The following is a 22,931-nucleotide window of genomic DNA, read 5'->3' as shown; positions in this document are numbered from 1 at the left end:
CTATACTCTTTTACTCCTTTTTTTGCTCTCATTTTTTTGTTGTTCTTTTGTCAAAATATAATGCCACATGGCCTATGATGGTTAGAAGAGCATGCAAACATTTATATGACAAACTTACATAGCACTAGTGCACTACCATCTTTTAAGTTGTGAAACCAATGTGCATTTGTGTTTCAAATGCGTCAGGTTCAAATCAAACAACTAATAAATTTCAAAATTACTTTTAAAACCTTAGCCTATCTAGCCTATAGAAACATTTTTAGAGACTTATTACTGATCTAATTTTACTCTTTGTAGACATAATTGGCATCATTAAGACAAAACTTATAATGGGTACTGCTTTGTAGGCATAATTGACCATTCAAAACATAATGGGTATGCTGAAGCCCTTAAAGAAAGTGAAAATTTACAGTTTTACCAATGCTAATTGCTTTTTCTACCCATAGTCAGGGTGAGCCAGGGCGTATCTTGACCCCTTCGCTCCGCCACTCCGACCCTGCCCCAATACCAACCAACAATGAAAAGGTATTTGGACCTCACTAAAGTCAAAATACCAAAATATGCTCAAAGATTGTTCACGTCACTACATTGATGTACAAGATGCCCAGAGAACTACATGCCAAAAGGAATTAAATGAAACTCGCCCATCTAATTCACAAAGACTAAACGAAACAAGCCAAATGAGTTCACTTGTTTTGAAAGACCTCCTACAACAACAACAAACAACAACGCAAGGACTAAAATATCACTGATATATCTTATATATTGTCAATATATATTATTTTTTTGGTACACCGATATTAATATTTTCTGATATGTATTCACTGAATATTGAATCTTTTTTTCTGATATATATCAAAATTTCCGATATAAAACTTTATATCATTGATATAATTGATATTTACGATTTATATCATTTGACTTTTTGACTATTTTTTAATATAAATATGATATTTTCAATATATTTCTGATATTATATTTCCGATATATATGATATTTTTGATATTTTAAATAGTTTGGACTGGTCACAAAAAAAATAGATATATCTAATATATCCGATATATATCGGTTTTTGAGTACACCGATATCGATATTTTGGTCCTTGCAAGAGAGCACTCATTTCTTTCCATTTTTCTTTAGTCCAGCGCCACCAAATGACCCCTTTTGAGCTGCCTTAGCTCTCAGCTCCTTAAGCGCCTGCTCATTATCCAAATTAATCCATTAGTTACCACATATGTTTCCTCCTATTATCCACTTAATCAAAGAGAGTGAGAACACAGTCAAAAATTTTAAGTCTCACCTTCTCTTCATCTTTCTTCTTCTGCAGATTTGCCATATCAGTCTGCTAAAAAATAATTTAAAAAAAGAGTAAAACTAGTGTGCACAGGAGAGAGAGAGATGTGAGATAGAATCTAGGACAGAGTGAGGGTGTATTGCTCATTTGCACAAAAAGTACTGCAATCAATGTCTCTTATGCCAGCGCACCCATGCACTCTGTGCATACTAGACGTCCTCTTTAAAAAGTATATAAGAACTATTAAGATGTAAAACAATCCCCAACTATATAAACTTTGGTACCCTATAAACTTGAGGGTTTTTTTTACCTGCACCCCCATTTGAAAAAAGAATTAGACTTGCCCCCCGACTTACTCACCGTCTCAATCAATACATTTTGACTGTTATCTCGTGGGCAAACAGTTGAAATGTCTTGAATACCCTTTTTGTTGGAAAATTACCAAAATGACATATTGGTTTTGCAAAACCCAATTTAAACTAGAGAGTATACATGACACGTGTCAATATCTAATTACTTACATCTAACGACCCACATCACTCTAGCTCATTGATAATTAAACCCTAAACCTTGAGTTCATCTTCCCCAACTAATTAAACACTAATTTTGTTTGAAATCATTAAAAGTAACAATTTAATATAGGTAAAATAATTATAGGTGTTCAAGAATTTGAAAGGTTACAAGTAATAAACATGCATGCATAATGACTAATAAGAATGTGTATTAGCGTTTCGTACTAATTTTGTTTGAAATCATTAAAAGTAACACTTTAATATAGGTAAAATAATGATGGGTGTTCAAGAATTTGAAAAGTTACAAGTAATAAACATGCATGCATAACGACTAATAAAAATGTGTATTAGCGTTTCGTAAAGCTTGGGAGACATTAATAAAGATTATTCAATTGTAATGGCGATTTGGGGCATGTCTAATAACACATATAATAGTTTGTTTGTTTGTTTTTTGTTTGTTTTTTTTTGGGGGGGGGGAGGGGGTGGTTTCTAATTTCTAGTTTCTAATTTAAGATTTATTTTATAATTGTCTTTTCTTGCTATCAATACCCTTCTTGTCGACACGTGCCTAATGTATTAAGTGTTTGTGACCGTTATATTAGATAGAATGAGATGTTGACACATGTTTCTTTCTTTCTCAAACATAAAAATGGGTCTTAAATTGGGAAGTCTAGGATTATTTTGGTAGTTTACAACGATAATGGTATTCAAGACATTTCACTGCCTTGACTACAGAAATAACGGTCAAGATGCATTGACTGAAACAACAAATTAGTATGGGGGCAAATCTAATTTTCCTAAATTTGGGGGAGGGCAAGTCTAATTCTTTTTTCAAATGGGGGTGCAGGAAAAAAAATGCCCTAAACTTTATAAGCAATCATCCTCTATTACGTAGTGAAACAAAATATTCAAGAAAAACAAACAAAAATAATCCAAATTTGGCTATCTTCAACAATTCTTGTTTTTTTTAACCCTTTCTGTCCCAATCCTGGTACTAGACTTGCAGATGGACAAATCATCTAATTGAACAAGAAAAAATCCCTTTAATCAACACAACTCTCACGGCCCTATCGATTCATATTTCTAACCAGTAAACAATGGACACGTGATCCTCCAAAATTGTTGAAGTGAAACTCTTATACATAATGTACGTTGAGAATTAGTTGTGAAGAGAAATCATTTCCCGTAATTGTGCAATTATCTTTAGAATCTCAATTAGACCAAAACTTAACTGCTAAATTTTCTTACAATAATTACATTTGTTTTTTTACCAGTAAATTTCACTTAATTAATATGATGAAATGACAGTGGTACAAGTAATAGGCCACATAGCAAGGAGCTAACTACGCAACACCCAAAAAGATCCCTCTACCCGGTTAGTATACAGGTATCCCAATTGCAATAATTACAATGTAATCGAGAATCAATTTTTTTTCGTGATTCAATTTTACAGAAAGTATCACTAGAAAGAGTATACTAATTTACCATAATTTGTAAAAGCGTAATCATACTTACACCTAAATTTGCATAAGGTTATAAAACTTGTAAACAGACTCCATATAATGGAAATACAAATACTGAAAACAATTTCTGAAACTTGGACAAAAGCAGAAAACTAAATAAATAAAAGTAACAATATAAAGAGAAAAAGGACAGACATGCTTTATTCCCTGATCGTATGTTTGAAGTTAACAAAACAAAATTATCCATAAGGTTCTAAACTTCCCAATACTTGTTGGGCGACACTCAATTGTCAAACACTGGAACCCTTTCGTTTAAAGTTTTACTTTCATCTCTCTAAAATTTTGGGTATGACGTCGTACTCTTTCTTATCAGCCTTGGGTTGCTTCAAAGGCTTTGCTTTTCCACCTACAACAACATTATTATAATTAGGATTTCCATAAAAAAACAAAGAAGATGAGAGGAAGAAAAAAAGGTGACGTGATAGTGTACCTTGCTTGGACGACATATTTACGCGGCGCGCAGGAGGTGAAGTACTGACTGATTGAAGAAGTGCACAAAGACTTGTCTAGGGCAACCCGAAAAATCAACGACAAAACTCTCCAGTCTCCACACGGAAAAAAAATAACTTGGTTTTTGGTAACTTTTACAAACTAGTCTCCATTTTTAGTGTTGCCCTTCGTCTTTGATTCCTGTTCACTACTCTAATGGGCTAGATCCAATAAGCTTTTTCCAATCTAAGCCCAAACCAGCCTTGGACCTTTTTAGTAACGAACCTTTTCTGATTTGCCGACTGTATAAACTTAAAATGCTATTAGTGGCAGGTCACACCGTCACAGTATGCAAATAATGCAATGCACAATCAATGCATGTCTAGTTGTGAGATCCGACGGCCGCTCATAAAATCACACACCTCTTTCCAAACCGAGCTTTGTAAAACCTAACTTGTGTATCACTCTCTAAGGTAGTATCACCGAGTGACTTAATACAAGGTTTAGTATGCTCTCCAAGACATGGACCAAAATATCGTCGATATATATCGGTATTTTGGTACACCAATATTGATATTTCCGATATATATCTACTGAATATAGAACTCTTTTTTTTTTTCGATATATATCGGAATTTTCGATATAAAATTTTATATCACCAATATAATCGATATATCTGATATTTACGATATATATCGGTTGACTTTTTGACCATTTTTTAATATAAATCTGATATTTCTAATATATTTCCGATATTTCCGATATTATATATCCAATATATCTGATATTCTTGATATTTTAAATAGTTTGGAATGGTCACAAAAAAATGGATATATCCGATATATATCGGTTTTTGGGTTGGGCCTTGCTCCAAGAAACGCTATGATCCCATTGAAAAATAATAAATGGTTCCATATTGATAGCACTAATTCCCCTTATAGACTAGAGCTAATGGTAATTGCCTAATTGGTCTTCTCTTCTAAATGTTCTTGTTCGTCCAAGTTACTATTGTTAATTTGGTATACTACTTTCCAACACTATTTTTCAGTAGTTTGTCATAGTTTTTCTCTGTCAATGTTGCGTAAGCCAAGTGTGATCACAAATTTGCAGAGTATAGAAGTTCTCTCTCCTTCTCGTGTTTTCTGTATTGAGATGAGCAGAGTAGTACAGGACAAGAAAAACTGTTTAGGCATTAACCTAGGAGACAAGTTAAGCCATTGGTGGCGATAGGCTCAATGTTGTTGTTAACAAAGCCCATAGTCTAGTTCACCAAAAACAGCATTCTTTTTCTAATTATTTTCTTGGTAACTAAATAGATTGTAGAACCTCACTTAATATTCATGGCCTCATGGGTAGACAGGTAGCTGTGAATTGCTAAGGATTGGTCGCCAGAGCAGACATGAATTCTCTCACTCCCTGCTTTCTACTCCTGTCAAGATTATCCATCTCCGTTGCAACATGAATCTCACTTTTCATTCAACGAAGCCATGGTATGTTAATCATCTATAGATGATCTCTGTAAAGGTGTGTTTTAGTTTTCCTTTACATACGAGAGAGGGGGGAAGGAGAATGAGATTGGATTTAGGAGAGACCGAGTTCGCTGATGAGCGAGTTGACTACGTATCTTCTCTTGATTCTGGGGGAGAGAAAAATCAGGTCTCACTTTGTTCATGTAGGTAGTATTTATAGGCACAAAGGGGAGTTGATCCATGAGACACGTGCACTGACATGTACATATGTAGGGTGGCGATTATGAATGTGTGTTAGGTTGGTTTTGGTAGGAATTGTGTGATCATTGGGAGTGGGTGCAATAGTTCATATTTCACGGTGATTGGAAGTACAGATAAGACTCTAGTGATGATTACATCTGGATTAAGGATGATGTCTTTATTCAAAACGTTCTGCCTTAGGTCGTTCGTTCGTCTTGAGGTATTATTTAGCGAGCTGAAGTGTACCACCTACATGAAGCGAGCTGCTCACGACTCGATTTTGGAGGTCGATGACATGAGTTTGTTACGATTTCTGCTTATGTTTAACGCGTGCTTAATATTCTTTAATGAGAATATTACTCCTTTACAATCAACTAAGAATTATTAGGAAAAAGGTAACAAAAGTCAAGGTAAATGAGAACGACATCTATAGAGGAGAAGATGCAGACCACGCAGTCATCTGAGAAATTGTTCAGAAACGCGGAGGACTCTGCCTCTATAAAGGGCCTCTCCACAGAAATAACGTTACCTGGTAAACTTACTATGACAGAGTGCACTGAGATAATTTCTTTAAACAGACAAACGTTCCATTTCCCTCATACATTTACTGTGTCAGCGTATAGTGAACAATTTCACAGTAAGTGCACTTGGGAGAACAGTTAACCTTCTCGTGATTTAGAAACTTTTCGTACATCATCAATATGGGAGAACAGTTAGCATTTTGTTTTTCCTTTTCATTTGAGCCCTTTCAATATCATTTTGGCCTTTACCGGCATGTTGTCTTTGTTGGAAATGTGAATGAATTTGTGTCCTCATGGGTTTGAACCCATGACCTTTTGTATCTACTACACTCTAATGTGGGGGGCTTTAGTCCCACATTGGTTACTAAACTTAAGACTCTTAAGTTTATATTGGTTGTGTCCTTATGGAGGGATAGTGTAGAGAGATATAAGGAGGTGCTCGCGCGCACACAAGGCCTCCTTGGTTTGGGGGCTCTCGGGAGGTGGGAGCTCCAGAAAACCTTAGTGCACGCACGCGAGGGGGGTGCAAATCCACCCAATTGGGCGGCGTGGAGTGCGAAATCTTGGGCTTGTTTTTGGTCTTCTTTCCAAAACTGAAATTTCGCTTTTTTCGGATCTATAAAACCGAGGTCTCTCCCCTGTTTTAGAAAAATCTGAAAAAACACAACATTATTTTCCTCGATTAAAACGGTCCGGAGTATCTTTGAGAGTTCTCGCAGAGCCGGTCATTGGTCGGTGACACGCTCATCCTTTGTTGTATCCGGGGGGAGACGACGCATTTTGAGGTTTGGCAGGCTACCATACCGGCGTTTTAGCCTTAAGGAAATTGTGCCGAGCACAATCCTCGATTGATAAGTTTTACTTCCTTTCTTATTATCATTTTTTTTTCGATACTAGATTAATACAATCTTAAGACGAAAAACCGATTGTCTAATAACGACTGTTATTATCTAGTATTGTGCTTTCGTTGTTGTTAATCTTGCTAAGATGGAAAAACCTAGTGGTAAGTCCGTCAAACCCGAGATTTTTATGGCAGAAATTTTTAACCGGCGGATGAAAATGCGATTTTATCGACTACTACGAAATTGGTTGAATGGATTTCGATTGTGAAACCCGTTTACAATGAAAATGAAGATGAACCTGGTCGTTCTGGTGGTGTGGAGAGATGGGAAAAGAAAGACTATTTATGTAGAAATTATATACTTGATTGTCTTTCCCTTGATTTGTATGATGTTTATGTTGTAGTAACGATCGCTACGCGAATTGTGGAGTTTACTTGATAAGAAGTATGCTACTGAAGATGCAGGTTCTAAGAAGTTTCTTGTAGGAAAGTTTCTGGAATTCAAGATGGAAGATGGGAAATCTGTTGTTTCTCAAGTGGAGGAGCTGCAAATAATTATTCATGAGATTTTTGCAGAAGGTTATAAAATCTGCAAAGGCTTCCGTGTTGCTTCCATCATTGAGAAACTCCCCTTCCTCGTGGAAGGAGTACAAAAAAACAGTCTCAAACATAAGAAGAAAGAGATGACACTAGAAGATCTCGATCGTCAACCTTCGGATCGAGGAGGATAACAGAAGGTGAAATCAATGTGGAGACTTGAAATGAAGGCTAAGGCTAACCCGGTGGAAGGTAACGCCGCTAGTTCTTCTAAGTCTAAATCAACTAAATTCCCGGTCAAAAGAAACCATATGCGAACAAGAATAAACAGTCCCAACCTCACTTTAAAAAGAAACCTTACAATCCTGAAATTCATTGCTATGTGCGGATCTCGAGGTCATATAGCCCCGGCATCAAATTCAAAAAGGTCCGAATGATGGGAAGAAAGACAAGACACAAGCAAATGTAGTTCGGGATGGTAACTTTTCTCACTGTGGGTTACCGAGGTTAACTTGGTGAGTAACATGAATGGTGGTGGGTAGACAATTGGGGCTACCAAACACATCGTGGCACTAAAAGTGCATTTCGTCCTTCACTCCTCCGGGAGAAGGAGAAAGTCCGTTCATGGGTAACTCCATCTGCTTCTAGAGTTGAAGGAAAAGGGACTGTTAATTTGAAGTTCACTTCTGGAAATGTTCTTAATTTGAAGGATGTTCTTTATGTTCCTGATATTAGGAAAAATCTGGTTTCTGGTTCCCTTTTAAGTAAGAAGGGGTTCAAACTTGTCTTTGAGTCAGACAAATTTGTTCTGACTAAGGGGGGAGCCTTTGTGGGTAAAGGTTATTTAGATGAAGGCTTGTTTAAGCTCAATGTAACTGATTTTGATTTAAATAAAGCATCTACTTCTTCTTATATGGTTGAGTCATTTGATCTGTGGCATAGTAGACTTGGACACGTTAATAATGTTTCAATTAAAAAACTGATGCATCTAGGTAACATATCCAAGAATACTATTTCTGAAAATAAGAGATGTGAAGTATGTGTAGAATCTAAATATGCTAGGAAACCTTTCAAAAGGTAGAAAGAAACACCGAAGTTGTTGGCATTGATTCACACCGACCTATGTGATCTTAAAGGTTATATGACTAGAGGAGGTAATAAATATTTTGTTACATTCATTGATGATGCTTCACGTTTCGTCATGTTTATCTTCTTAAGAGTAAGGATGATAGCTTAGCTAAATTTATTTCCTTTAAAACCTGAAGTTGAGAACCAGTTAGACAAGAAAATAAAAATAGTTAGGTCCGATAGAGGAGGTGAATATTCGGTCCTTTCAATAAATTTTGTGAAAATAATGGTATTGTACATGAGACCATCGCTTCTTTATGCTCCCCAATCCAATGGGATAGCAGAGAGGAAAAATAGGACTCTCAAAGATATGATCAATTCAATGATCAATAGCTCTGGGGCTTCTATGAACCTATGGGGAGGCTTTGCTAACGGCTGTTATATTCTGAATAAGATACCTTTTAAAGACACAGATAAAACTCCATATGAGATGTGGAAAAATAGGACACCGACTTATAGATTCTTTAAAGTGTGGGGGTGTTTGGCTAAGGTATCTATACCAACACCCAAGAGGGACTAAACTTGGCCCTAAACTGTAGATTGTGTCTTTATTGGGTATGCAATGGAATAGCGGTGCCTACAGGTTTTAGTCTTCAAATCTAAAAATAAATTTGTTGATGATAATACCATTATTGAGTCTAGGGATCTTGTCTTTTTTGAGGATAAATTCCCATTTATTGAGAGATCGGGGGAGGGACTCGAAGTTCTTCTACACTTGCTCCTAGAGTTCGAGAAGATTCTTCTGCTGAAGATGAAATTGAACTCAGGAGGAGCAAGAGACCTAGGACTAACACCTCTTTTGGACCTGATTTCCTTACTTTCTTAGTAGAGGAGGATCCTCGAGGACCTATTCAGAGGCCATGTCATCTTCTGATGCGATTTTTTGGAGAGAGGCCATTCTAAGTGAATATGAGTCCATTATAACCAATAACACTTGGGAGCTGGTTCAGTTGCCCCCTGGTTGTAAAACTATTGGGAATAAATGGTTATTTAGAAAGAAACTTAAAGGCCGAGATGGATCCATTGATAAATATAAAGCGAGATTAGTAGCAAAAGGCTATAAACAGAGAGAGAAGGGTTTGATTTCTTTGATACCTACCTCTCTCGTGACAAGGATTACATCTATCAGAATGTTAATAGCCTTTGCTTCTACTCGTAATCTCGTAATTCACCAAATGGACGTTAAAACGGCATTTCTAAATGGGGAATTACAAGAGGAGATATATATGGATCAGCCAGAAGGGTTTGTCTTAGAAGGCCTTGAGAGAAAAGTTTGTAGGCTAAAGAAATCTCTTTACGGTCTCAAACAAGCTCCTAAACAGTGGCATGAGAAATTTGATAGTGTGCTAATCTCTAATGGTTTTAATATTAATGAGGCAGATAAATGCATTTATTGCAAATTTGAGGAACAATCTGGTGTAATTATCTGTTTATATGTGGATGACATGTTGATCATTGGAACCAGTTTAGAGACCGTCAATAAGACTAAATCTTTTTTGAGTAAGCATTTTGACATGAAAGATTTGGGTATCGCTGATGTCATTCTTGGCATTAAGATAGTGTATAATTCTGATGGAATTACTTTGTCTCAATCTCATTATGTAGAGAAAATGCTTAAAAGATTTAATCAATTTGATTGTGTACCTGCTAGAACACCATATGATCCTAGTATACATTTGACAAAAAAATCTTTGGATTAGGTGTATCTCCTTTAGAGTTTTCTAGGGTTATAGGTAGTCTCATGTATCTTATGAACTGCACTAGACCCGACATAGCTTACGTCCGTAAGCAAACTTAGTAGATACACCATAAATCCCAGCAATGAGCATTGGGATGCTCTTATCAGGGTATTGAGATATTTGAAATATACTTCAAATTATGGTGTTCATTATGGCGAGATATCCAAATTGCGGCTTGAGGGGACAAGTGATGCCAATTGGATTGCCGATTCTCGGGGAATCTAAATCCACTAGTGGTTATGTGTTCACTATGGCAGGGGTGCGGTGTCTTGGAAATCATCTAAGCAAACTTGCATTGCCCGTTCCACTATGGAATCTCGAGTTTATAGCTTTAGACAAAGCTAGTGAGGAAGCAGAGTGGATCGGGGAATTTTTGATGGATATCCCGCTTTGGCCTAAACCCATTTCCACTGTCTCTATTCTTTGTGATAGCCAAGCCGCTATCTTGAGGGCCAAAAATACTTCCTATAATGGGAAATCTCGACATATTCGTCGAAGACATAACACTGTGCGACAGTTGTTAAGAGATGGGATCATAGCTATTGACTTTGTGAGGTCAAAAGAAAATTTAGCTGATCCTTTAACTAAAGGCCTAGCTAGAGAGCTGGTTTTTAGTACATCGAGGGGGATGGGGCTAAAGTCTATTAAAGACTAATTGCCTATTTAATTAAATCACCGATAACTGACACCCAACCTTCGTGAATGGAGATCCCAGGATCAAGGTTCAATGGGGAAACAAGTTATCTGCGTGGATTTGTGGGGGTATACTACACCTAGAGTGAAAACTCGAGCCATCCCTATGATGTAGTAGTACCTTCGTATCATTTAAAGGATGAGTGAATACTCTTAATGCTTTCTATAGTTGGTTTTTCCAGGGGGTGTAAAGATCTGAGACACTCCCCGATAGAGGCACCTATATGAGTGAGGAAGTAAAAGCCGCCTTCCTATGAGAACTTATAGGCTTGTTCTCTAGAGCACTCATGAAACCAGGAAGCTCATGGCTATCTGAGCACAACCGAGGGAACTCTATGATGATTTTTGAAGTTATGTGTGTTACCCGTTGACTAGGCTTATATATAGGTTGAGCAGTTCAAGACTAAGGTCTTTGGTCAACTAGTAATCCCAAACAGACAAACACCAAGCGAAGGTTCAAGTCGTATGACACCTTGACCCATTCATAACTTCTTCATACTCCGGACATTCTTGTTTTGTTTTTTGTTTTTCTTCTACGTTTCTTAATAATTCCATTCATGTGGGGATTGTTGGAAATGTGAATGAATTTGTGTCCTCATGGGTTTGAACCCATGACCTTTTGTATCTACTACACTCTAATGTGGGGGGCTTTAGTCCCACATTGGTTACTAAACTTAAGACTCTTAAGTTTATATTGGTTGTGTCCTTATGGAGGGATAGTGTAGAGATATAAGGAGGTGCTTTCCGGCACACAAGGCCTCCTTGGTTTGGGGGCTCTCGGGAGGTGGGAGCTCCAGAAAACCTTAGTGCGCGTGTGCCCACACACGTCGCGCGCAGGGGGGGGTGCAAATCCACCCAATTGGGCTTCGCGTGTTTTTTGTCTTCTTTCCAAAACTGAAATTCCACATGCTGAGAGTTCCAAAATACGAATTATTTCCTCTGATTAAAAACTGGTCTGGAGTATGCTGAGAGTTCCTGCAGAGCTGGTGACACGCTCATCGTACGCTTGAGGCTGGCAGCTACCATACCGCCGGCGTTTTTCGTCTTAAGGAAATTGTGCCGAGCACAATCCTCAGTGATAAGTTTTACTTCCTTTCTTATTACTGTTTTTCGATACTAGATTAATACAGTCTTATTATTACAAGCATTACATTAGCCACATACGTTCAACTTTTGTGTAGGGAATATTGGAGTTGGTTTGTTGCTTTACGATATAGGGAGATCAAATATTTTAAGGATAGAAAATGAGTTTGAAAAAAGTGTGCTCAGATAGTTACAATTTGAGGCTTACTGCCATTCTTATCACTGGACACTTTTAGTGTACTACATCATTCTCATTTTAGGTGTGCTAAGTAGTCTCATTTTTTTAGTGGACTTCATATGAATGTGCCAAATGAAGAGAACATTGCTCTGTTTTAAACTTCATATCTATGCTTCTTTGGAAAGTTTTATCATCTTATAGCATATATCAGTGGATTGCTAGCTGATTCTTCATTGTTTCTTTTGATAGGTTTCTTTGTTTTTTTTAATATGCACAGCAATTTTTTTCTTCTAAGTTGATTGTGTATTCCATTGTTTTGAAGCTCTGAATGAACGAGCTGTTGCAGTAGTCATGGACCCAAACCATGATGTTCGGCTAAGATCCAAGGCAGACAACAATCCAATCTTGAACATCTTCACAAATACCCCATTCAAGTAAGTAGGTAATAATTGCATTTTTTTTCATTAATTGCTAAAAGCCTAGCTCTGAATACACCTGAATACATTTTCTTTCATTGATGACATCCTCTGCCAGGCATTAATATGTTTATTACCTCACATAAGTATTTTACTGCAAAAAATGGGGCATAAAAAGTGTAATGTCCTAAGGGCTTCAGATCATAGTATAACGATCGCAACGGTTTTCGTTAAAGTGAAGTTGTTTACTACAAATGTTTATCTGTTTTTTTTCAGTGTATTAGTGCTTATGATATGATGGACAGAGATGAAAAAGTGACCAGTAGTCGACAAAGCCAAAGGACCAATGGATTCAAGAAATGACTCTCACTCATAGTTCGTGATTCCGAACGAAATTATGGAATTTCGGTTTTTCAAAAAATTGAAATTTCAAATATAGTGTCGAAATAATCGAAATTCCAAATGAATTTGAAATTCCGAATTCTATAGGGTCGAAATTTACTAGATTTCGGTTTTTAGAATTACCGGAATTCCGAGAATTCCGAAATCCCGAACTATGCTCTCACTTGCAAGAAGAAACACATGGTTGTCCCTCTTGAGGATATGTCCCAACTTCCGCCACCCTTTTCCTTTTTTTTGGTACTATTTCAAGTTCATTGATTTTTAATTTGTTCTTACCAATTTTTATCTCTACTCAAACCAAAGCAAAGAAACCAATAACACGTACTAGGCTCGAATTAGAAGGGATGCCTAAAAGAGAAGTGCCCTGTAATTTTAAGTCATTGAATTTCATACTTAATGTAACCACAGTTATAGATGTACAGGAAACAATGTTTAAAAAATTGTTTATACATAAATCAATTGCAAGACCGTAATAAGCCTAAAGTCAACAAATTGTCTATATATACAGAGTAAAATAAGGATAGAGAGTAGAATCCTTTGTATATACAGAAGAAATTAATGATAGAGAGTAAAATATGTTGACTTTAGCTCTACTTTTAAGGGAATAGGGAGCCATTGGACTCAGCCTAAGAATTGTGACCAAATGGTAAGAACCACCGGCCCTCCTAATTTTTCCAATGAAGATAGTAGATACATCAACTACTAATACAATTAAGATGCATTTGTAGTCCGGCCCGTTTACAGCGAGAAAATATTACGAAAACAACAAGAAACCGAGAAACCTTCTACCTTTGGAATGTTCAGCAACAAATTTGAGTAAATATTGATTTCAAACCCTTCTGTATCTTCCCCATAAGAATACATTTTTCAGAAGCCAAACTGCATTAAGAAGTTTGCATCACCAAATAAGAAAAGGAATTGTTTGAGAGAGAGAGAGAGTTTGAAGAAAGAGTGGCGGGCTGAAAATTGAAATTGTTGAAAGAGAGAGAAGACGGGCACTGCATGGTACAAAGTGACAGTTTAGCGAAAAAAAAAACATAGGTACAAAATGACGTGATATATTATTTACAGTGCCGAATTCTGAAAAGTTGAAACGGTATTTACACTAGTATACTGCTATGTAGTGGGGGCGTGAGCGGAGAGGGAGAGGGAGAGGGAGAGATTGAGAGGGCGTAGAGAGGGAGAGGGAGAGTAAGAGGGACGAAAATGAGAAACGATGAATGAAGACAGACAGAAACCAACCAAATGAATTTTTGTCGACATAGCCCCTTGGGTCTCAAGTAACAAAAAAAAAACATGAAAAGTACACCATAACTTTACACAATTTCGAACATTAGTACAACCTAATGTTTTTTTGTATACCAAGAATTGATATTAGAGTGGTTGAGGAATGAGAATCCGCTTGATATTAGCTTGTTTAAGTTTACTCGAGTTGCAATACGAGCAAGCTTGAATAAGCCAAAAAGCAATAGGGTTTTCCCTCATTTAGCAGCTTGAAAAGAGGGGGTAATTGTTTCAGCCAAGAGAATCCGTTTTTCGGCACAATATCTAATTGAAAATTAAAATGTTAAAAGACGTTAACTTACATTTTGTCCAACGTTATGTGCTTCTATGTTAGTTTTTAGTAATGTCATGTGGGAACTTGTCACATTCTAGTGTGTAGTTTTGAAAGGATAAATTTGGAAGAAGAAAAGAGAGTCGAAAATATATGTAGCATTTGGTGGTCAAGTTGGAGCTAAAACAACACATTTGAAAACACTTGCGGCAACTATAAATATGTCTTGAACACTATGATTTTTTAGTTCATTTCCACCCTCGAAACCTCTTCTCAAAATTTCTCCTCTCCGCCATAAACCCTAACTCAACTCAGAGAAATACAAAAACAAACTATTTTGAAGATGAAGAAATTTTTCCGAATGAAGCGAACGGTATTACATACGCATCTCAAATCCTTTCACATTTTATTTCATAATTTCCTTTGCTAAGAGATTAACTTCCTCTTATTTGAATCATGATTAAAGTATGAAGAAATGCTTCACAACCATGTTATCGTTGAGTTAGCTGTTGTCAATGATGCGGTAAGTGTTCTGATCGTTTTTCTGTTCAATTATATGTCGTACGTTTGACTTTGATGCTTAAAATCACTAGATCTCGATGATTTTCTTCAATCAAGTTGTAGTGCATTTTGCTAGTTTAACTAGATATTGAGAATCTAATTTGGAATTGTGAATATAACTAAAGTTTTTGCTACTCTAACTTGATTTAAAACAAGGTGTGATCTGGTCGATTGTGATATTGTTTCTTGTTTTGAGTTTTACAAGTTGGTTATGGTTTTGTTATTTGTTGTGTTGTGTTAGATTTTCTCGATGATTTTCTTCAATTAAATTGTTAACTTCTTATAATGTTATAAGTCTATATAACCCTACTATTATGTGGAGAAAACTATAAAAGATTAACATTGAAAGTAAAAAATTACTTCTTTTTTTTTAGTGGAAATTTTATTGATAATGATAACAAGTTTTACAAATAATTAGGACAAGCATGCAACAAGTTGCGCCTCAAGTCCTTTCTGAATTTGTTTTTTGTTTTTTGTTTTTTTTCTTGGGTTGAGGTATGACGCTTGTTTAAAAATTGAGAGTGAAATAAAAGAGAGGTGATTAGAATTATACAAACTAACCGGTTGGGTTTTGGGCCTTTGGCTATTTGTTTTAGTCACATTAATCCATCAAACATTAAAAGACATATTTGTCCATCTTTAATGGTTTTTTACTCAAAATAAATGATAAATGATAATTTTATAAGAGTAAAAAGAGAAGTAAAAAAAATGTTGGTTTATTGGAATGTTTTTTATTAGTTTTTTTTTTCATGCTATTTTTTTTGTTCATTATATTCTCATTATAGTTGTGAAAAATTTGGAGGTGCGGTAGTGGAAATTTGCTAAAAAAATTAGGAGGTATGAGTACTTATAGTTTGAAGATTTTTCTAGACAATTAGTTATGTGGTAGTGAAGTTTTTCTAATCTCAAGGTGCGATCGTCCCCACATGCACTCACTATATTCATCTATATAAGTGATGTAGTTCTTAGGATTCCTAACATCTTCTTTTGGTTTATATAATCACTTAGGATTCATAACATCTTCTTTCATTTTATATAATATGTTACATCCAACAGATAACATCTTCTTTTGGATTCATAATATATTTATCTAACATTTATTTATTGGAATGTAATTATATACAATAGAATTAGATGATATTATTAACCAATGATAAGTCGACATCTGTCTATAATTGTAACTAATTAGTGGTCTCTAATTCTCACTATAAATATGTAATGATTGTAACACAGAAACTTCAAGTGAATGAATGCAAAAGTTTCTTCGGTCTCATTTCTATTTGTCATTAGTTTATTATGGTATCAGTCGTCATTAACGCTCAATAACAAAGATTTGCCATTAAAGCTTCCGCAAGCTACTTCTTCATTCGATCATCATTAATTGATCGTCTTTTGCTGATTCGTTCACTTCAAAGGGAGACACAACCATGATTGTCGAGTCTGATTTCACCGTCGAGTCTGAGAAGTTACACACTTGAGCAGGTAACAAGTGTGAAACCAAAAAAAAAAAAAAAAAAAACTCGTAGAAGGTTAAGGACTCCAGGCAAGGCCCAAAGAAGTGTATAGGAAAAATCCCAAAAAAAGATAAACAACAAAAAATAAAGTAAAACAAAATTAAATTAAAGTGCTAGACACAACCCACTGGACAAAGGCAACTATGATGAGAACAGAATTTCAGCAACAAATCATTACTTCTAAAAATATAAGCTAGCATTAATCACGCTACATTGCATATCCTGGAAAACATTCTCCAACATAGGAAAGGCAGGATGTAATCCTTTTAACTAAGAATACATGCAGCTAAATTGAAAGTCAGATAACATGAAGACAATTTTGATCTCACCAGCTGATTCTTTGGTTATGTTACACTCAGTGCATCCAGAGGACTTAAGTTAAGTAAGAATGGATAAACAAAATACTGATTGCAGAACAACGACTCGTCTTCACTTAATATGCAAATGGTCTTCAACGTTTTTGTTCCCGGATCATAAGAAAAGATCCCAGCCAAGTTACCAACGAAAACCAAATCTGAAGTCGGATGAAAGTCAAAAATGTCAAACCATGACGGGTTGTAAAGATTACTGCGCAGTTGAAGCTTGTCAAAGAATTGAAGGCAGATAGTATGCTTTAAGACCCATGGATCAGCAAGGTCACTGTCAGCGAGCACCATCATCTTTGAGCTTTTATCATATCAACCAAAATGGACACTACCCTGAGACACCCCTATACGGCTATACAACCAACGGGCATAGCTCCTCTCGGTAACCTATTTGTTTTACATTAATTTTGAAAAGGTAACCGCCAGTGGAAAGTCTGCAAAGTGATCCATCAAAGAAAACATAGAGGAACCCAAGGGACGTCAATAAGAGCAAGGGGCACATCTAGAATATTTACCGACCACTCAAACGTTACCGGGGAGAAGATATACATCGTCTAGGGTGTACCTGTGATGAATATGACTTTGTAGTGTGGATAAAAAACCAAAGCAGCATTAAGGGAGGGGGGGGGTATTGTTTTGTCAAAGGGTTGCACACATAGTACTGCATAGAAGACCGGTGAAAAAAGAGAAGCAATCCGTTGCAGCAGTCTAGAAACTCAGAAGGACTAGGACGGAAAGGTAAGAAACTACCAAGGCAAGATTCTACCAAAGAAGTATTACTCTCCACATCAGAAGCATTAATGCAAGTAAAACCCCACGGTCCTTTCGCCGGTTTGGGAGGAATCAAACTAGTATCATAGATCAACCCGAAGAGACACAATGTTTTTCTTGGAACACAGGAGTTGCAAATCAATGTATTCCATAACTTAGACACTGATTTGCAACTAACCATATGCTTAACAGGCAATTTGACTAAAATCTCTACCAAAGTATCGTCGTCTAAATCATGAATGCTAGTAGCGTTCCGATGTTTCCTTAAGGTGACCATCTTATTAGATGAATAGATAAACAATACATTAGGAATAAATAACGTAAGTCTCTACTAGCATACCCAACAAATTATATATTAAGTATGAAATTCAGTTTGACTTCCAAGTACAATATGAAAACACTCCAAATTTAGACATCCTGTCACACCCCAAATTTCCAGAAAATTAAAAATAGGGAATTATCCACACCCTATTCATCTTTTAAAAACCCAGTATAAAACGAAACCCTAATAACCCATTACTAAACACGATATAGAAAAAAATTAGATCAAATTAAAACCAAAAGAACAACTCTTAATTTACAAATAAAAAAAATACTAACCAACTCTATTACATCTGTTTCAAATCAAAACTTTCAACTTCAGAAAACTTAAACCAGTAAGGCTCCAAAAGTGAATCCAAATCAAACGTTGTCATCCACTTCATTCTACAATCTATGTTTCCAAGAATACACCCACGTTGCAAAACAAAGCAAACATGGGTCAACAAATTAAATTTGTTGATATGAGTAAGACTAAAATAAAATATACACTACTACATTCTATTTTCTAAATAAATAAATATAACATTACCAACCATTTCAACTTGGAAGACAAGATAGTTCTGTTTTCCAAAACGGCGTGTAGTTTCTTTCCAAATAAGATTTCAATCCCATTATCTCGTAAATTAATTTAATTAAAATCTTACCTATAACCGCTTACGTGTTAGGGTAGGACAACGTCTCGGCATAAAAAGTTAATAAGTCTTACCCGCTTGCAAAACAAAGTTAGATTTCCCAAATGTAATCTTTAAAAATCTAAATTTATTTTACTCTCATTGCAACCATCATAGGTATACATAATATGACATAATATATCGCCAATATTAGCATTCATGTCACACCACCCTATCCATCATATCACACTAACTACATTCACGAATATTCCTTCATAAGAAATTATATGCACCCACTCGTCTACTTATGAGAATGAGGAAATCACAACCAGAAAGTACATTAATCCCTCGTGAGTATCAACTCACACAACCTACGTATATATTTCGTGTAAGAAATCATGTGCAACATAATACATAAATATTCATATGCAATAACTCCATCATACTTAAAATCAATATCTTACTAATTAACCAGTCGTCTACTTATGAGAACGAGAAAAATATCACAACTAAGGAGTACATTCATCCCTCGTGAGTATCAACTCACACCAACCACGTATATATTTCTTGTAAGAAATCATGTGCATCATAATACATAAATATTCATATGCAATAACTCCATCATACTTAAAATCAATATTTTACTAATTAACCACTCGTCTACTTATGAGAGCGAGAAAAATATCACAACTAGAGAGTACATTCATCCCTCGTGAGTATTAACTCACACCAACCACGTATATATTTCTTGTAAGAAATCATGTACATCATAATACATAAATATTTATATGCAATAACTCAGTCATATGTAAAATCAATCTTTTACTTTATTTATTAATTATCTCATTGACTCATTTATTAATAGACACTGCCCAACTTTTAGTTCCGACTCCACAATTTGCACTTCACACATTTGCCAAATTATACATATTCGTGTACCAGTGTACCTCACTCACACCGAGTACCACTACAAGACAGATGTTCCAAGCGGGGATATTGCATCCAGGAAACATATTTTCATCTTTCATCTTGTAAACTCGTAACTTGTGAGTCACAGCCATCTCTGGGCTTTCCATACACATACACAAAACCTCTTTTGGGCATAACAAAATATCAGGTCATTCATGGCACATTCAATGACTACCTTGGGTCATTCCCGCCACATTCAAGGAATACCCATCATAACACTAACAGGTCATTCATGGCACATTCAATGAATACCTTAGGTCATTCCCGCCACATTCAAGGAATCCAGACCTACATTCCCGTACACTCAAGGAATACAACCCACCCGCAAGGCGAATACCTTAGTTCCTCTCTAAGGCGGCTTTTCACATGACATCATTAGTCATAAACATTTCTTTTCATCAAAGAGGCGTGAAGAGATATAAAGATGTGGGCGACACATTAAATTTCACCGGACACTTTTACACCGGATTTTAACACTCAAGAGTTCTCATTTATTATAATATTTTCATTACAAAACAAACATCGTCTCAAACAATAATTCATTACTAAAGATTCCAAACACAATAACTAATCAACTCACCTCATTATCAATTATATAAATCATAGATATTAAAAGATTCAATCAGGAATAACGCATTCGTTAAATGTCTCGTGAATACATTTTAAACAACCACAATCACGCACACAATAGTTATCACAATAACTAATATATAATATATAATATAGTATAGTGTAGTGGCTGCACTTTTGCTCAAGATTGCCTATGTATCCAAATCTTTCAAGATTGGAATCAAGCCTTCGTAGTTCTTATCAGCCACATTGTCAAAGTCAAAGTCCATCAATGTTAATATGTATTATTGCATAATACCACGCCAAATATTTAGCTACCAAGGCCAATATACGCTCTATACATGCAATATTCATCAAATAATTATGCATGCAATTCTTATTCCAATACATGTAATATAACTCTTTAGACAAATACAATAATTACTCCTCTAATCAATATACATTACATTTATTTGAAATATTAATACGATACAAATTGCATGATAATTACATTTTTTTTTCTTGTACAACTAAAGCCTACACTAATAAGTTATGTATATATATTGTTCTATGCATGAGAAATTGGTTAGGACATTTTGACCTTTGTCCATTCTAAAAATTCTAGAAAATTCATATAATCAAAGTTTTGAATCAATTATACCATTCTAAAAATTAGACAGAAAATCCATTTCAATACAAAAAATCCTAAACACTAATTCGTTTAGTATGTACCTAAACTATGTGATGGAACAGACCCAACAACTTAAATTATGCTATTAAATTTTCTGATGCACTTTCTTGTAAAATTCACATCAAATATAATATAAACTGGAATCAGTCAAGGCCAATTGGAAATGCAAGATGATTCAGAGAACTAAAATTGTTTAGTTCTGTTGAAAAACTAGTTACATCATCTAATTAGTCAAATTCAAGTCACAAGTCAGTACTTGTGCAGAATTCTGCAAACATATCACCGTTCCAAACGACAATTAAAATTACAAAACAAATATCAAACGTTCATAATTAAAGATGAAACTTTTATAAAATGATGATGAAACAATTATGAAACAAACAAGATAAAAATTACAGAAAAATGATTTATATATTTTTTTGATAAAAATATGATTACTCACCTGAAATTGAATTTGCAAAAGAATACCCATGCTTCCTTTTCTCCAATCCATTTTCTTCTTCTTCTTCTTCTTTTTATTTCTTTCAATCAAAAATATTCTTTTTAATAGAGGCTAGGGTTTTGTTTTTGAATAATAATATTTTTACAGAGGAAATTCGCAGGTATTGTTTATTTAATGTTTTAAGTCTGTTTAAGTTAACCTATGGGCCTCAAATGGGTCTAAAAACACCCAAAGTCCATACCTCTATGAATGGGTACATTTTAACAATGTTTTCAAGCCCAAAAAAATGATTATAAAATACCCACAAAAATTCTAACAAACAAATTCAAGTAAAAACAATTTTGAAAAATCAACAACAGCCAAACAAATTCTAGAATAAGCTAGACTTCATAATATAATAGTTATTTTCAATTCAAATAATATAATTTATGTTGTTTAAAAATTGGGATTGTTATATTGTTTCACTTGTTGCTTAGATTTGTATACATGACTTAGAAGTACAGAACATTGTGTCAACTGAGTTGGTGACCAAGAATTAAAACAAGATTAAGGTAGTATATGCTCAACATTCCAAGTTGTCAATTTTCAGTTGCTTCAACTCCTTACGTTCAGCATTATCAGCCTGAATGGAATTCTTGAGGAGACATCTAGTTATGGTCCGGAAGCGACTAATATTCGATATCCACTTCGGTATTAAAATAATGATGGGGCTAATGTCTGTGATGATGGATATCCAGGATTATTACTGATCAAATGTTCAGATTATCGTCTGTTTATTAATATCTCAAACCACACCTATCATGTGCAACGCATAATGCACACATATATTATGAAGGAAAAATTATAACTGTGATGGACGTAGATATAGAAGAAGAAGAATGCCCTCTACCAAGAAGGAACGTCTCGTTAGAATCCATGCCGTCAGACTACTATAATGAACATGCCAGTGATCATTTTCTATAATTGCACAAACATTAAGGGTCTTCCTTGTCTAGAGAACAAAACGACAACAACAACAATACCAGTAAACGTTCTTATGCTTTCGTTCGAGATACATTCCAAAAGGATTTAACTGGTACAGAAACTGTGAGGAGAGCATGGAGGTACTGTTTGACGCCTTCTACTTTGACGCCTAGTGACTGTGAGGACTGGGAGCGATCCGGCGGACAGTGCCAGTACAATAGTACTGGTGCTTCTCGTTGACACTGCAACAATGGAGAGTTCAGAGATAGAATCTGTTCACAGACGCGTCTGGGTATACGTCCAACTTCTTTCCCTCTTGACGGTCTGTTCAACTTTAATCCATAGATATTCAATAACTAGTATCGTATTTATCCCCTATACTGATTATTTTATCCCCAACCTCGTGCTAGTTTAGCGTTGCAGTTTACCAAAAGGTAAACCCAAATATTCATACTTCTATCATAGAAGGGAGGATTCATCTTTTTTTAAAAGGTTTCACTTGATAGAGTGGTGGATTGTTTTCTTATGGTTCTTACCTCAACAAACTAGTTTCAGTACTAAATTCAGTATCATTAGTTCTGGAAAAAAAAAAGTGGATCAAAGGTCATGATCGG

General features: G+C 35.4%; 1 protein-coding gene and 1 long non-coding RNA gene across 3 annotated transcripts; one reads left to right on the top strand and one right to left on the bottom strand.

Annotated features, from left to right (window-relative positions):
- Window positions 1-932: 932 nt before the first annotated feature.
- LOC147500673 (uncharacterized) lies at window positions 933-3,936 on the bottom strand. 2 transcript variants are annotated; one of them, XM_086559405.1, is made up of 4 exons: window positions 3,760-3,936; window positions 3,623-3,675; window positions 1,301-1,345; window positions 933-1,197 (listed from the first exon to the last, which is right to left on the bottom strand). In XM_086559405.1, the coding sequence occupies exons 1-4, from the start codon at window positions 3,773-3,775 to the stop codon at window positions 1,117-1,119; spliced, it is 195 nt and encodes a 64-aa protein (XP_086415531.1). In that variant the 5' UTR covers window positions 3,776-3,936; the 3' UTR covers window positions 933-1,116. The 2 variants fall into 2 exon arrangements, 1 of the variants encoding a protein (XP_086415531.1); XR_015194728.1 differs by lacking the exon at window positions 3,623-3,675 and having other exon boundaries at window positions 1,101-1,197; window positions 1,301-1,342.
- Window positions 3,937-5,010: 1,074 nt separating this feature from the next.
- Window positions 5,011-12,974, top strand: LOC147500672 (uncharacterized). The gene is made up of 3 exons (XR_015194726.1): window positions 5,011-5,248; window positions 12,510-12,621; window positions 12,880-12,974. It is a non-coding gene; the product is annotated as an uncharacterized LOC147500672 (long non-coding RNA).
- Window positions 12,975-22,931: the final 9,957 nt, after the last annotated feature.

The sequence above is a fragment of the Coptis chinensis genome, chromosome 5 (genome assembly GCF_015680905.1).
Source record: "Coptis chinensis isolate HL-2020 chromosome 5, ASM1568090v1, whole genome shotgun sequence".
NCBI lineage: Eukaryota > Viridiplantae > Streptophyta > Magnoliopsida > Ranunculales > Ranunculaceae > Coptis > Coptis chinensis.
This window is presented reverse-complemented; position numbering and strand designations above follow the sequence as displayed.

Bases quoted from the DNA above. Each gene is read 5' to 3' on its own strand.
- LOC147500673 (XM_086559405.1), bottom strand. The intron at 1,346-3,622 runs GTCATACCCAAA...ATTATTTTTTAG, and splicing joins CTGATAAGAAAGAGTACGAC to CAGACTGATATGGCAAATCT. The intron at 1,198-1,300 runs GTGAGACTTAAA...GATAATGAGCAG, and splicing joins AGAAGAAAGATGAAGAGAAG to GCGCTTAAGGAGCTGAGAGC.